Genomic DNA, 13,501 nt, shown 5'->3' on the forward strand with positions numbered 1-13,501 from the left:
CATTATTTCTCACGACTTGGAAACTCTGGTGCGAGCAACGCCGTCTAAAATGGCATTAGCCCTTTTCGCAGCCGCACCACGGGGCTGGCTTGTTACCAGTAGCCGTTGCTAGCCTTGTTCTCCACACATTTGTCTAATCCCCTTTAGCGCCGTCCCAAGTTGGGGGCCGTCACCATTTGCAAATTCCAGAGTCCAGCTAGGTACGGCATAATTCCTTCTTTTTGCCTGTCCTGAATCCTTCAACATTCAGATTCATTGGATGATGCAGAGCTCCAGTACAGTGGTACCTCGGTTTATGAACACAATTGGTTCAAGAAGTCTGTTCATAAACTGAAGCGTTCATAAACTGAAGCAAACTTTCCCGTTGAAAGTAATGGAAAGTGGATTAATCTGTTCCAGATGGTTAGCGGAGTACTTAAACTGAAGCGTTCATAAACTGAAGCGAACTTTCCCATTGAAAGTAATGGAAAGTGAATTAATCCGTTCCAGATGGGTCCGCGGCGTTCGTAAACCGAAAATTCATAAACCGAGGTGTTCATAAACTGAGGTTCCACTGTATTTGGGAAAATGCATCTCCCTATCTTTACCGGGCAGGATTTTATACCCCTTTATCATGTTCCCTCATGCTCACCGTTTTCCCTAAACTAAAAGAACCAAGCATTGCAAAAACACTTTCCTTGTAAGGAAGTTGCCCAAAACCTCTTAAACCAGGCTTCCTCAACCTCAGCTCTCCAGATGTTTTGAGACTACAATTCCCAGCATCCCTGACCACTGGTCCTGCTAGCTAGGGATCATGGGAGTTGTAGGCCAAAAACATCTGGAGGGCCGAGGTTTGCGGAAGCCTGTCTTAAACATTGAGGTTGTGCTTTTCCAAACCTCTCTCAGCCATACAAATATCCTTTCTGAGGAGAGGCTGTGATGGTCTTGAACCCAAGTAGCTGCCTTAAAACAGGCCATCAGGGACATAGAAGCTGCCTGACACAAGAAAAGAACACTGTCCATCTAGCTCAGTACTGTCTACACTGACCGGCAGCAGCTCTCTGGAGATTCAAATAGGGGACACCACCAGGAATTGAACCTGGGACCTTCTGCACCAAAAGCAGGTGCTTTGCCACTGAGCTCTTCCCTTATGGCGAGTCTGGCGATTGGTCCACCTAGCTCAGTACTGTCCACACTGACTGGCAGCAGTTCTGCAGGATTTCAGACAGGAAGTCCCTCCCAGGCGTCCTTGGAGGTGCTTTTGGGGACTGAACCTGGGACCTTCTGCACGCAAAGCAGATGCTCTGATGGCCCTTCCTCACATGTCCATCCCTCTATCCATCCCAGTGCTGCCTACTCTGACTTGCAGCAACAGCTCTCCAGGGTGCCAGCCAAAGAGAGGCCTTTCTGAGTTTTGCTGGGCCCCCTTTGGACTGGAGATGCCTTGGATTCGAGGGTGCCAAAAGTGCTCTCCCGCGAGGCTCCAGCCCATCATTCTCCCTACAGCGGGGGAGGTCTAGGGAAGTGAACAGCATGAGTCATGGCCGAGCGAGAAGCGCTCACGTCCCAAAAGAAAAGATTGCAATGCAGATGCTCTAAAGCGTGGCTGAACAAGAGAGCAGAGGACAGAGAGAGAGACGAGCCATTCCACGCTCCAGTTGCCAGGATGAGGCCGCGGAGACGGCCGGAGAAGGCACCAACCACCCCGGTGCAAAAAGAGAAGAAAAAATGGCAGCGGCGACCCTCGATGCAGAGGAGAAAGCAGGACAGTTTGCAGAGCAGAAAGAAGAAGGCGTCTCTCCACGGAGAGAGCAAGGACCCCAAAGAGGCCTGGAGTTGACGTTGGGGATGCGTGCCGCGCGTCTCTCCCCGGAAGCCATGCGCTCGGAAGGAAAGGCGGAGCGTCCCCAAATCCCCCTCCGGCCCAGCTGCTCCTTACTGGACTGGACAAGGCGCTGGGTCTTGGTGACAGTGCTGATGGCTGAGCCATCGGCGGACATGGCGCTCTGCCGGGCGGTGGTCTCTGTGGTGTGGGTGGCCCCTCTCGATTTGGCTTCCTGGATCCGCAAGCCGCGCTCCTTCTCTCGTTGCTCTGCAAAACGCCACGTCCCAGAGGGGTCAGGAATGGCGGCAAGAATGGTGGGAGGAGGGCAAGGCTACAGGAGCCTTGGGGGGGGGGCACGACCCACTGTGCCTTTTTAACAAACCAATCTTTTAGTGATGCCTATTGACAACCGAGCAGGCCCCTTCCTTGCACAGTGCCGGCTGAAGACATTTTTGTTTAGGCAAAGCTTATCTCCAGACATGTAGGAAGCCGCTCTGAGTTTTGTGTTGTTTTCAGCTCACCGTTCCTTTTCGTTTCCCTGAAGATGTCTTACAACTGTTGCTTTCAACAGCTTTTACTGATACAGTCGTACCGTGGAAGTCGAACGGAATCCATTCCGGAAGTCCGTTCGACTTCCAAAACGTTCAGAAACCAAAGTGCGGCTTCCGATTGGCTGCAGGAAGCTCCTGCAGCCAATCGGAAGCCACGGAAGCCCCGTCGGACATTCGGCTTCCAAAAGAATGTTTAAAAAGCGGAACACTCACTTCCGGGAGCCGGAATGTTCGACTCCCAAGGCGTTCTGGAGCCAAGCTAAGACTGTAGTTTCATAGTTTTATACTTTTTGGAAACCGCTTTAAGGATTTTATTTTATGAGAACAAAGCAGCACATAAACCTTAGGGAATAAAATATACTGTGGCCGGGAACCCTTTCTTGATTTCACAGATTCGTTAAATTTTTATTTCTCACGCTTCCTCCAAGGAGCTGAACAGTAGCAGCTGTGAGTCTCCTAAAACACCACTAGTTTGATCTTCACAACAGCCCTTGGGGGGGGGGGGAGTGTGAGTTAGGTCAAGGGACAGTAACTGGCTCAAGGTCACCCAGTGAGGGGGCAGTTCTTCACTCAACTGCAGATGCATACAGAACACAGGAAGCTGCCTTACTCAGGGTCCATCCAGCTCAATATTTCCCACACTGACTGGCAGCAGCTCTCCAGGCTGTGGCACCAGCACGGCCATAAAATGGACAATGCAGCCATGCTGGCTGGGGGCTGGCAGGACTCGTGATCCAATTGTAGTCCAAAAGGCGGCAGGTTGGCCAATACTTCTGTGAATCCGGTGGCTTTTGCACAGCAACTCTTGGTGCCCACTTGCCTCCCACTCCTCTATAGTTTAAGTCTTCTCATTTGAGGACTAGATTTCTTGAAGTGTGCAATTATAAAGTATTGCGCGCGCCCTGCCCCCCAAAATCCCCAGACGGGTACCTCGCTTCCGCTGGCGTAATTCCCGCATGGCGGCCCGTATCAGCCGCCTCTCCTCAAAGTCTGTGGTCTGATCCAGCTGCAGGGAGAGGGAAAGAGGGGTTATTACTGCCACTACTACTTCTCTCTCTCGCACACACACACATGCACACACACATGCACAAACATACACGCGCAGCTTTTCTCCCTTCATTTAAAAAAAGGCATGAAAAGTCCTTCTCCCAACGAGGAAAAGGTCGTTCCTGGACAGACCTTGCCGCTTCTTGCTTCTCGGGACCTTGGACTTTCGGCTTTCTTGACCCCCCCCCCTATAGTCTGACTATGCTACTCCTGACCTCAGGACTGGACTGAACCTTGCATACGGACTCTGCCTCCAGGCAAGTACCCCCCTGAGACTTGGCTGGTTGGCTGGCCTCTCCCGCCACTGCCATGGCTGAGCAGCACAAGAATAGGACAGCACCTTTCCCCTCGTCTAACAATTAGCTTCCAGGCCCAAATTTAGAGTGCTGGTTTTGACAATAAAGCCTTAAACGGCTCAGGACCCTAATACCTCAAGGACCGCCTCTCTCCATATGAACCTACCCAGACCCTGAGATCATCTTCAGAGGTGCGGAGCGTGGCAACACGAGAACAGGGCCTTTTCTGCAGTGGCTCCCCGTTTGGGGAATGCTCTCCCCAGGGAGGTCCTCCTGGTGCCCTCATTATACACCTTTTGGCGCCAGGCAAAAAGGTTCCTCTTTAATCAGGCCTTGGTCCGATTAACATTATTATGTCCTTTAAAATGTGTTGGGGTGGTGCTGGTTATGGGTTTGGGGTTTGTTCTTGTTTTTATTCTGCATTTTGTGGTTTTTATTTTGTATTTGCAGCGTGTGCAGAGGAGGGCAACCAAGATGATCAAGCGCCTCGTCTTATGAGGAGTGTTTGAAGGGGCTGGATATGTTTAGCCTGGGAAAGAGGAGGCTGAGAGGAGATATGATAGCTATCTTAAGAGCTGTCACATGGAAGAATGGAGCAAGCTTGCTTTCTCCTGCTCCGGAGGGTAGCACTCAAAACCAATGGCTTCAAGTTACAAGAAAGGAGATTCCAACTAACTTCCTGACATTCAGAGCTGTTCAACAGTGGACTCCCCTCCCTTGGAGGTTTTTAAGCAGAGGTTAGACGGCCATCGGTCACGGATGCTTTAGCTGAGGTTCCTGCACTGCAGGGGGTTGGACTAGAGGACCCTTGGGGATCCCTTCCAACTTTGATTTTCTGCCACCCTGAAATCTTCAAATGAAGGGTGGTATACAAAATATAATGAACAAACAAATAAGCAACACCCTTTCGGATGCTCCCTAGCGAGCAAAATGACACCCGCTTGTGACAGGAAGCGACCCACCCCAGATCCAAACCCTCTCCCAAACATTTATTATTATTTATTGAATTTATTTATATACTGCCCTATACCCGGAGGTCTCAGGGCAGTTCACAGAACAAAAACATTTGCTCCAGACACACAGACAAACATGCACACACCCTTAAAGGGAAAGGGGCCCCTGACAGTTAAGTCCAGTTGCGAACCACGATGGGGTTACGGCGCTCATCTCGCTTTACAGGCTGAGGGAGCCGGCATTTGTTCGCTTCTGCAGACAGTTTTTCCGGGTCATGTGGCCAGCATGACTAAGCCGCTTCTGGCGCAAGCAACCAGAGCAGCGCACGGAAACGCTGTTTACCTTCCCACCATAGCGGTACCTATTTATCTACTTGCGCTGGTGTGCTTTCGAACTGCTAGGTTGGCAGGAGCTGAGATGGAGCAACGGGAGCTCACCCCGTCACGGGGCCTCAAACCGCTGACCTTCCAGTCGGCAAGCCCAAGCAGCACAGTGGTTTACACCACAGCCGCCACACACCCTTACCTGACCTGAGATATGTGAAATACATCATCACTGAAGCAGTCAAATACAACATTTCCTGTTGCCCAGAGTGGACACACAGGGGAATGTTGCTCCAGACAGGGAGGACTTCCTGTCATACCTGCTCTGGAGCATCCCGTTCCCCCCCCCCCTGCATGTAACCAGCTCGATGGGCGTGACCCTGGCAGACCCTAAAAAGGGGCTAGCCACACAACCATCTACTTTTACTCTTTTGCCTTTTTTTTGCTCTCTGCTGGCTCCTAGCCAGCAGCACAAGGCTCATCCTTACAGAGGATGGAAGCCACAAGGTAGAAAGTCCGAGGCCTAGCTCAGACTTCTTTTCTCGACAAATGTAACTGTAACCACAAGATAAAGCCTGCCTCCAGAATACTACTGTGGACTGAATGTAAGTAAACTTTACTCTTACTTTCAATCAAGACTGTTGTGTTGTTATTATTATTATTTTAAGAGGGAAATAAAAGGGGGAACTGACCAGGAACAATCCAGACTGGACTGCTCAACTTAAATGATTCTAACGAATCCATCAACTTGCTTCCAGCAATCTGCAAGGGAATGTGCCTTGCTGCTCGCTCCCTAGCCTGAGTGAGGAGGGATAATATTTAATCAATATATCCTCTCCTACTTTCCTCAACATTCCCCACAAGATACCCAACCCAGAAAATCAGCTGTGACTGTTGCCACCCCGCTGTGTGCCGCAGAGTCCCAAATGGAAGATTCCACCTAAACATTAGGAAGAACTTCCTGACAGTATGTGCTGTTCGGCAGTGGAATTTGCTGCCAAGAAGTGTGGCGGAGTCTCCTTCTTTGGAGGTCTTTAAGCAGAGGCTTGACAGGCATATGTCAAGAATGCTTTGATGGTGTTTCCTGCTTGGCAGGGGGTTGGACTGGATGGCCCTTGTGGTCTCTTCCAACTCTATAATTCTATGATTCTATGAAATGCATGCCGCTGTCGCCACACGTACCATCTTATCCAACACATGTTCTTCCTCGATCTTGCTCAGCTCTTCAGCGCTCAGACGGCTTTGCTGGTGGAGCTCCTGGGCCTGTGGCTTCTCTTTCTCGGTGCCGTTTGACAACGCCGAGTCCTCTGCCTTGCAGTGCCCCGGCACCTCGGCTTCCATCTGAAGCAACAACAACCAAAAGATTACACCAATGTAGGTCAAGAGCAACTTGGAAGGTCATAATGAGCATACACGGGATCCCCCTCCCTGATTTTTCTTTTTTACTCATTCCATTTATAGTCTTACCTTCTTTCCTCCAAGGAGTTCAAGGTGGGTCAGTTAGTTTCCACCCCACCCCACCCCACCCAATTTCATTTTTCTTCCATGCAATTTTTATTGATTTTTTTAAAAAAAATTGTAAGAAAAAGTTTGCAAAAGGAAAATAAAGAAGGGAGAGAGAATACCAGAAGTAAAGTAGATTCAGTGCAAACACGGAACACGAATGCAGCCGAAATACAGTGGTACCTCGGAAGTCGAACAGAAACCGTTCCGGAAGTCCGTTCGACTTCCAAAACGTTTGGGAACCAAAGCGCGGCTTCCGATTGGCCGCAGGAAGCTCCTGCGGCCAATCGGAAGCCACAGACGTCGTGCCGGACGTTCAGGTTCCAAAGAACGTTCATAAACCGGAACACACACTTTCGGGTTTGCGGCATTTGGGAGCCAAAACATTGGACCTGCAGGGTTTTCAGGATCCAAGGTAAGACTGTATTGGTCATACCTTGGCTGTATGACAAATACTTCTGTATGACTGTATACAGAAGTATACAGACTGTATACTTCTACATACTTGGAAAAGGAAATGCCACAGTCGTTACCAGTATTGTTGAACGAATAGCGGGTCAAACAAACAATTTAATCTTAATTCCCTTACTTTCTTATCACGTGTACACCACACTAAGAGATATGGTAAGAATTTTATCCTCACAACAGCCCTGCAAGGTGGATTAGGGGGTGAGTGAGTGACTGGCCCAAGGAGACACCCAGTGAGCTTCATGGCCAAGTGGGGATTCGAACCTTGGTCTCCCTGATCCTAGTCCAACATTCTAACCACTATAACACACTTTTTCAACTGCTAAGCCAAAGCTAGTGTTCGTTAGGAAGGGAGGGGGTGGCAGATAGGAGATAATCATAGTTCCGTCGGCAGAGCATGAGGCTCTGAAGCTCAGGGTTGTGAGTTCGAGCCCCACAATGGGCAAAAGGTTCCTGCATTGCAGGGAATTGGACGAGGCAACCTTTGTGGTCCTATGATTAAAATTAATTGACTGTGTGATTTTATGTACACTGTGCTATTTTTACTACTTGTTAGCTGCTCGGAGCCCGGCTTTGGCCAGCGAAGGGCAGGATATAAATATAAATTTTTGTTGTTGTTGTTGTTGTTTTGTTGTTGTTGTTCGATTTCCTCTGAGCACTGGAAATCTCATTCAGCAGCGTCTAGGGCTCCTGAAATTCCAAGCACACCTTTGCAAATGAGAAGGACTAGAAACTTGATTGTATTCTTTAAAAAGAGAGCAGAGATTCTCCAAGAGGCGAGTTCCATACTTTAAAAAACACTTGTTTTCAAATACACACAGGCATGCATCTACCGAGGGGATAGCGGCCCTTTGGTTAATGGGCCGGCTCCAACACGAAGCTCCCTGATAAACTGTGTCAGGGGATTTCTAGGGGGAGATTAGAAGGGCTTACTCAGAAGCGGTTTGCTGATCAGGGATCAGGGTGGAGCTGGCACCTCACTGCAGGGACTCGGGAGCACAATGCCAGCTCCCTGTCAACACGACCCACACACAATGCCACTTGGGATGCTCGCCAGGTTTAAAAGACACCACAAGGGCACCGACCCTTGCATATATCAGACAAGAGGGTGCGGGGCAGCAATTGTCATTGCTATTATTTATTAAATCTCTACCCTGCCTTTCAGCAGAGGGTCACAGGCCAGTTTACAATACAGAAGCACAAAAATGCATGCCGTAATGACAAACAAAAACGATTAAGCTTCCCCCCCAGTTTAGAAGGCCATTGATTGTTTAACCCTTGGTGCCTAAAGATACATAATGAAAGCACCAGGCAAGCCCCACTGGGGAGAGCATCCCACAAGCAGGAGGCCACCACAGAAAAGACCCCGTTTTCACGGTGCCAACTTCCATGCCAGTGCCAAACTAATCCCCCTAGAGCAGGCATGGCCAAACTTGGACGTCCAGGTGTTTTGGGACTACAATTCCCATCATCCCTGACCACTGGTCCTGTTAGCTAGGGGTGATGGGAGTTGTAGTCCCAAAACAGCTGGAGGGCCAAGTTTGGCCATGCCTGCCCTAGAGTAAAGGATACATCAAGGGGCTTAAGCTTGGTCAGGATTGAGTAGACACTTCCAGTGTTAACGCTAAAATAATTGTCTTCTGGTAAATGAGCTGCTAGAGGACTGTGAAAATTTGTGCCCTGGTCTTTTTAGATTCATCTACCCATGTACCGTACCATCTGAAACCAAAGGGGTGCATTGGATACCAGATGTGAAATATGTTTGCATTACAGCCGTACCTCGGAAGTCGAATGGAATCCGTTCCGGAAGTCCGTTCGGCTTCCAATTGGCTGCAGGAAGCTCCTGCAGCCAATCGGAGGCCCTGCCGGACATTTGGCTTCCAAAAATAGTTCGCAAACCAGAACAGTCACTTCCGGGTTTGTGGCGTTCGGGAGCCAAAACGTTCAGGAAATAAGCTGTTCGAAAACCAAGGTACGACTGTATTTTCAGCTCTCCTACGCCACTAGAGGAATCTGCCAATGTGTCTCTGTGTGGGATGATGGGAGATGTAGTTCATTTGAACAGCCGCCGGCTTGTCATCCCAAGAAAAGCACATCCGCTGTTGCATGTAGGGGGTTACGGGTGCTCCAAACAAGGAACGAAGATCGCCTTTTCTAGTTAACCACAGAATCATAGCATTGTGAAGTTGGAAGGGACCCCCTGCAATGCAAGAATCACAGCTAAGCAATCTCCACACTGCAGTCCCCCCACTCTGTCTGCAAAAGCTCCAATTTACAACTTGACAGGTCCTTGTTGACGGTGGGACGCTGTCCCACAGGCTTCTGGCAAATCCCAGCACAAAACCGCCAGCACCACGAGATCAACAACAGGAGAGGGGCCCAGCTGCTAGCGGGGCTCGCCGATTCTTGGCTAGGGGCCCCAGAGCTCAGCTGCTTCTAAAGAGAAGGAGCCTTTCTAACAAGCCGTGGCTGGGGAGGCTGCCACTCACGCGCCTCCCCGGCTCTCGGCCAGTGAAAGGTGACCCCAGGCAGCTGTTTCGCATCGCCCCCCCCAAGCTGGCATGAAGAGGAGGAGGAGTAAGGGCCTGGCTGGAGCAGGTAAAGTGCCAAGCCCCAACCACTGGGCTCTGCACACCTGTCACTCGAGCAGGCGGCTGTAATCCCAAACAGAGAGGCAGCTAATCCACCCTGGGTGGGTTGAGCGGGGGGCACAAACAGCCCGCTCCGTGCCAGCTCCAATCCAAGGCCAAGAGGGGTGCGCTTGCCAGCCTGGCGCTGCGACAAGCAGGAGAAGGCTGACGTGACATTTGCCCACGATAAAGGGTGGCCATGAACTTCAAAACTTCCTCCCACAAACCCACCAATTGGTGCCAGGGGAGAAAGTTGCTTAAACGATATACAGTACATATATGTTTATTTCTGTGTGTGTGTGTGTGTGTGTGTGTGTGTGTGTGTGTGTGTGTGTGGCCCGGGCTTCTGGGAGAAGCCTGACGTTCACCCGTAACCCTATAGGCATCAGCAGCACCTGCTCAGCTCGGCCCTCTGCACATGCCCAGAGGCACCCTTCTTTATTACATAACATTACTTCAAATTGCTGTTTCTTTAATGAAGCAGAGTGGCTGGGGTTGGGGAGGCAGGAGCAGGGAACATGCTAGGGCTGGGAAACCATGATAGGTACATACATACATACACATAGGTACATAGATACCGTGTTTCTCATATTATAAGACACGTCTTATATTTATTTTTTCCTCAAAAAAACACACTATGGCTTATTTTCAAGGGATGTCTTATTTTTTCCCTCCTCCTCCTGCCGCGGCCGGCATTGCTGCTGCGCCTATCACTATGTCTTATTTTCGGGGTATGGCTTATATTCCTTGAATGCTTAAAAATCCTGCTATGGCTTATTTTATGGGTATGTCTTAAAATATGAGAAACAGGGTACATACACTACAAAAGTCAGCGGGGTGGGGGTGGGGGTGGAAGAGCTCTAGGTAAAGGACAGGGCATCTGCTTCGCGAACCGAAAGTCCTAGGTTTGATCCCTGCTCTGACAGCAGGGCGGGGAGGAAGAAGGCAGTGGCCGGCCACGCAGACAACCGGCGCCACCCTGTGCAGCTTCTGCCCCAGGTGCATCAGCCAGGGCACCGCATGACATGGCACCGCTGGATCCCTGGAGCTGCCAGCTGCGGCTTAACCCGATGATAGCCTCCCACCGGCGCCATGCAAGCGGCAGCTACCGGGAGCCACCCTCCGGAGCACCATGCAAGACACAGAGGTGGCTCTGTGATCGGTGCAAAGGAAAAAGGGCACAGCCAGGGGAAAAAATGAAGGCAGGGCTGGCAGGCAGGTAAGCCCCACTCTATCTATCTATCATTTTTATTTTCAGTTTTTACAAATAACTCTTGCATTCAAATACGGTATAACAGAGTTTCTACATCAACAGGATTCTCTGAATCCTTGGACTTCCCTCCGCTCCCCCGTGATTTCCAACATACTTCCTTTTATACTGCATCTTATAGTATCATCCAAACTTACATTCAAATTTCCATTTGTAACCACAGAATTATTACCTTACAAAGTGTTATACTGGCCCTGCTAACATTTTTAACTGTGTACAGTATCTTAAAGAACACTGTACACAGTTAAAAACGTTAGCAGGACCAATATAACACTTTGTAAAGTAATAATTCTGTGGTTACAAATGGAAATTTGAATTTGAAATCTATATTTTTTTTCCTTTCCATCCTCTATCATCCTGATTCTCCCTGTCAATTTTGCCATTTCGGCATAGTATGCAACCGTCTCTGCTTGGGACCTTGTTCTCCTTCCCCACTCTTGTCTTGGGCTCCAGGGGGTGGCAGCTGGGCTGCGGGGGGGTGGGGAGGCAGGAGCGGGCGAGTATCAGGTGGCCTGGCCAGGCTCTCCATATTCAAGCGTGCAAGGCCACTGCGGCCGGGGGTGGGGTGGGGGGTGGAATTCACGATACATCGCCTACTCCGAAATCCTGAAATCACTCTTGCGACTGTAACTTTCAACCTGTTTCATGCAATGCATTGCTACGTCGCCCAAGCCTAACTACAACGCCTGCCGGATAGGAACGAGATGGGCAGCCAAGGCACAGGGAGGGGGGGCACACCTCCCTGCATGCCCCTAACCTGCCCGTACCCATGTTTGGCATAAGAGCCACGACTCACAAAACTCCCGCTGCGAGAGAGGTGGACCTCCGAGTGCCTCCGGGTGCTGGCGAAGGTGGGCGGGTGGGCCGTTGGTTGCCCAGCCTCCTCGATGCCCGCAAAGTGGGCGCAGGGATCTTCCGCCTCCAGCAGCAGGGTGCTGGGGTCCTTCTCCTCCTCACCCAGGTAGAGGGTGAGCAGCGCCACGTCCCGGCTGAGCCGCCGCTGCTCGGCCCGCAGGGCGGCATTCTCCTCCCGCAGCTGGGCGAGGGCGGCAGCCAGCGGGCGCACCGAGCCCAGGGCCACCTCCACACGGTGCTCGACGGCCTGGCGCCATGCCTGCAACTCCTGGCGGACCTCCTGCAGAGCTTGCCGCAAGGGCGCCTCCTCGAACAGGGGCAGCTCCAGGCTGGGGGTGGGCGCCCCGGGCATGGCACAGAGGGGCAGCGCCGGGAAAGAGAGTGCAGAGGAGTCCCGAGAAGTCCCGAATGGCAGGACCACGGCTCTCTGGTGACCGGCGGGGCTGAGCGGGGTCTTTTGTGTGGCCGGGGCAGCTATTCTCGTCGTCCAGAGGGACGCTTCCCGGTGACAGACAAAGACAGGATGATGGAGCTGCGCCAGGTGGCCGGGCTGTGGGGGGGGGTAGGCTGGACCCAGTGCAGGGAGAGGCAGGGGCTCCCTTGTGATGTCAGGGGAAGGGTGCCCCCTGTAGAGGAAACGCAGAAGACCATTGTTATTTCGAGGAGTTAGGTGACATGTCTCTTTCCCTTTTACATCCCCAGTTGAAGGTTTGCTGACTTATGATAGTATAATTTGCTTCATGGTGCTGGAGGAGACTCTTGAGAGTCCCATGGACTGCAAGAAGATCAAACCTCTCCATTCTGAAGGAAATCAGCCCTGGGCGCTCACTGGAAGGACAGATCGTGAAGCTGAGGCTCCAATACTTTGGCCACCTCATGAGAAGAGAAGAATCCTTGGAAAAGACCCTGATGTTGGGAAAGGTTGGGGCACAAGGAGAAGGGGACGACAGAGGACGAGATGGTTGGACAGTGTTCTTGAAGCCACCAATATGAGTCTGACCAAACTGCGGAAGGCAGTGGAAGACAGGAGTGCCTGGCGTGCTCTGGTCCATGGGGTCACGAAGAGTCAGACATGACTAAATGACTAAACAACAACAACAACAAATGCCTGCTGTTATTTGTTTGGCCTTACACAAATAAAGCATTGCTTTTTCTTCACCCACCGGCGTGCTTATTGGCTCCAGATCCAGAAAGAACACTGCCCTTGGCAGAACACCCCTGGGAGCTGCAGGGGCTGGGCAATTCAGGGCAGGGGGACGCGAAGGAGGGAAGATGTGACTGCTGCAAACAGGGACCAGCAGCTTGCTTTGAAAGAAAAAGATGGAAGGAATAGGAAACGCCAACCGAGGAAGAGTGGGTAGTGAAAATGACAGACTGTGCTGAAATTCGTCTTCCCAGGCGAAAACGACTGGGAAGATCAGACACCAAGATGATAGTAAATTTAAAGAAGAACGGTATAAATTCATGGAGTGCATTAAGAAACAATGTAAAGATTTGAAGACGTTAGCAGGATTGATATAGCACTTGTGATTTTTAACAGGCAATGATTTAATTAAAGTTGGATAAGTGTAATTTGATGCAGTTAAAAAAAATTTTTTAAAAAATGTATCTGTGGAAAACCAGAAGGGGGAGGAGGGAAGTCTCGGGGTACAGGGAATCCCGCAATTGTATAAATATTGCTGAATTTAAGTTTGAAGGATGTTAATGATGAGAAACTGAAAATAAAATAGTAGTAATAAAAAAATGAAAGAAAAAGAGGAAGAATCTCGGGACATCCGATTTAGCACCCAAAAGCCAAAA

At 50.5% G+C, this 13,501-nt stretch overlaps 1 protein-coding gene across 7 annotated transcripts in view; it reads right to left on the minus strand.

Annotated features, from left to right (window-relative positions):
- Nucleotides 1–13,501, minus strand: part of SMTN (smoothelin) — an 80,051-nt gene that overhangs the window by 17,274 nt on the left and 49,276 nt on the right. For all 7 annotated transcript variants that reach the window (XM_060269543.1, XM_060269542.1, XM_060269546.1 and 4 more), the window contains 3 exons: nt 6,158–6,316; nt 3,286–3,361; nt 1,919–2,071 (listed from right to left, as the gene is read on the minus strand). In XM_060269543.1, the coding sequence (XP_060125526.1) occupies nt 1,919–2,071; nt 3,286–3,361; nt 6,158–6,316 (388 nt within the window). The remainder of the gene's footprint in view (nt 1–1,918; nt 2,072–3,285; nt 3,362–6,157; nt 6,317–13,501) is intronic.

The sequence above is a fragment of the Zootoca vivipara genome, chromosome 17, assembly GCF_963506605.1.
Source record: "Zootoca vivipara chromosome 17, rZooViv1.1, whole genome shotgun sequence".
NCBI lineage: Eukaryota > Metazoa > Chordata > Lepidosauria > Squamata > Lacertidae > Zootoca > Zootoca vivipara.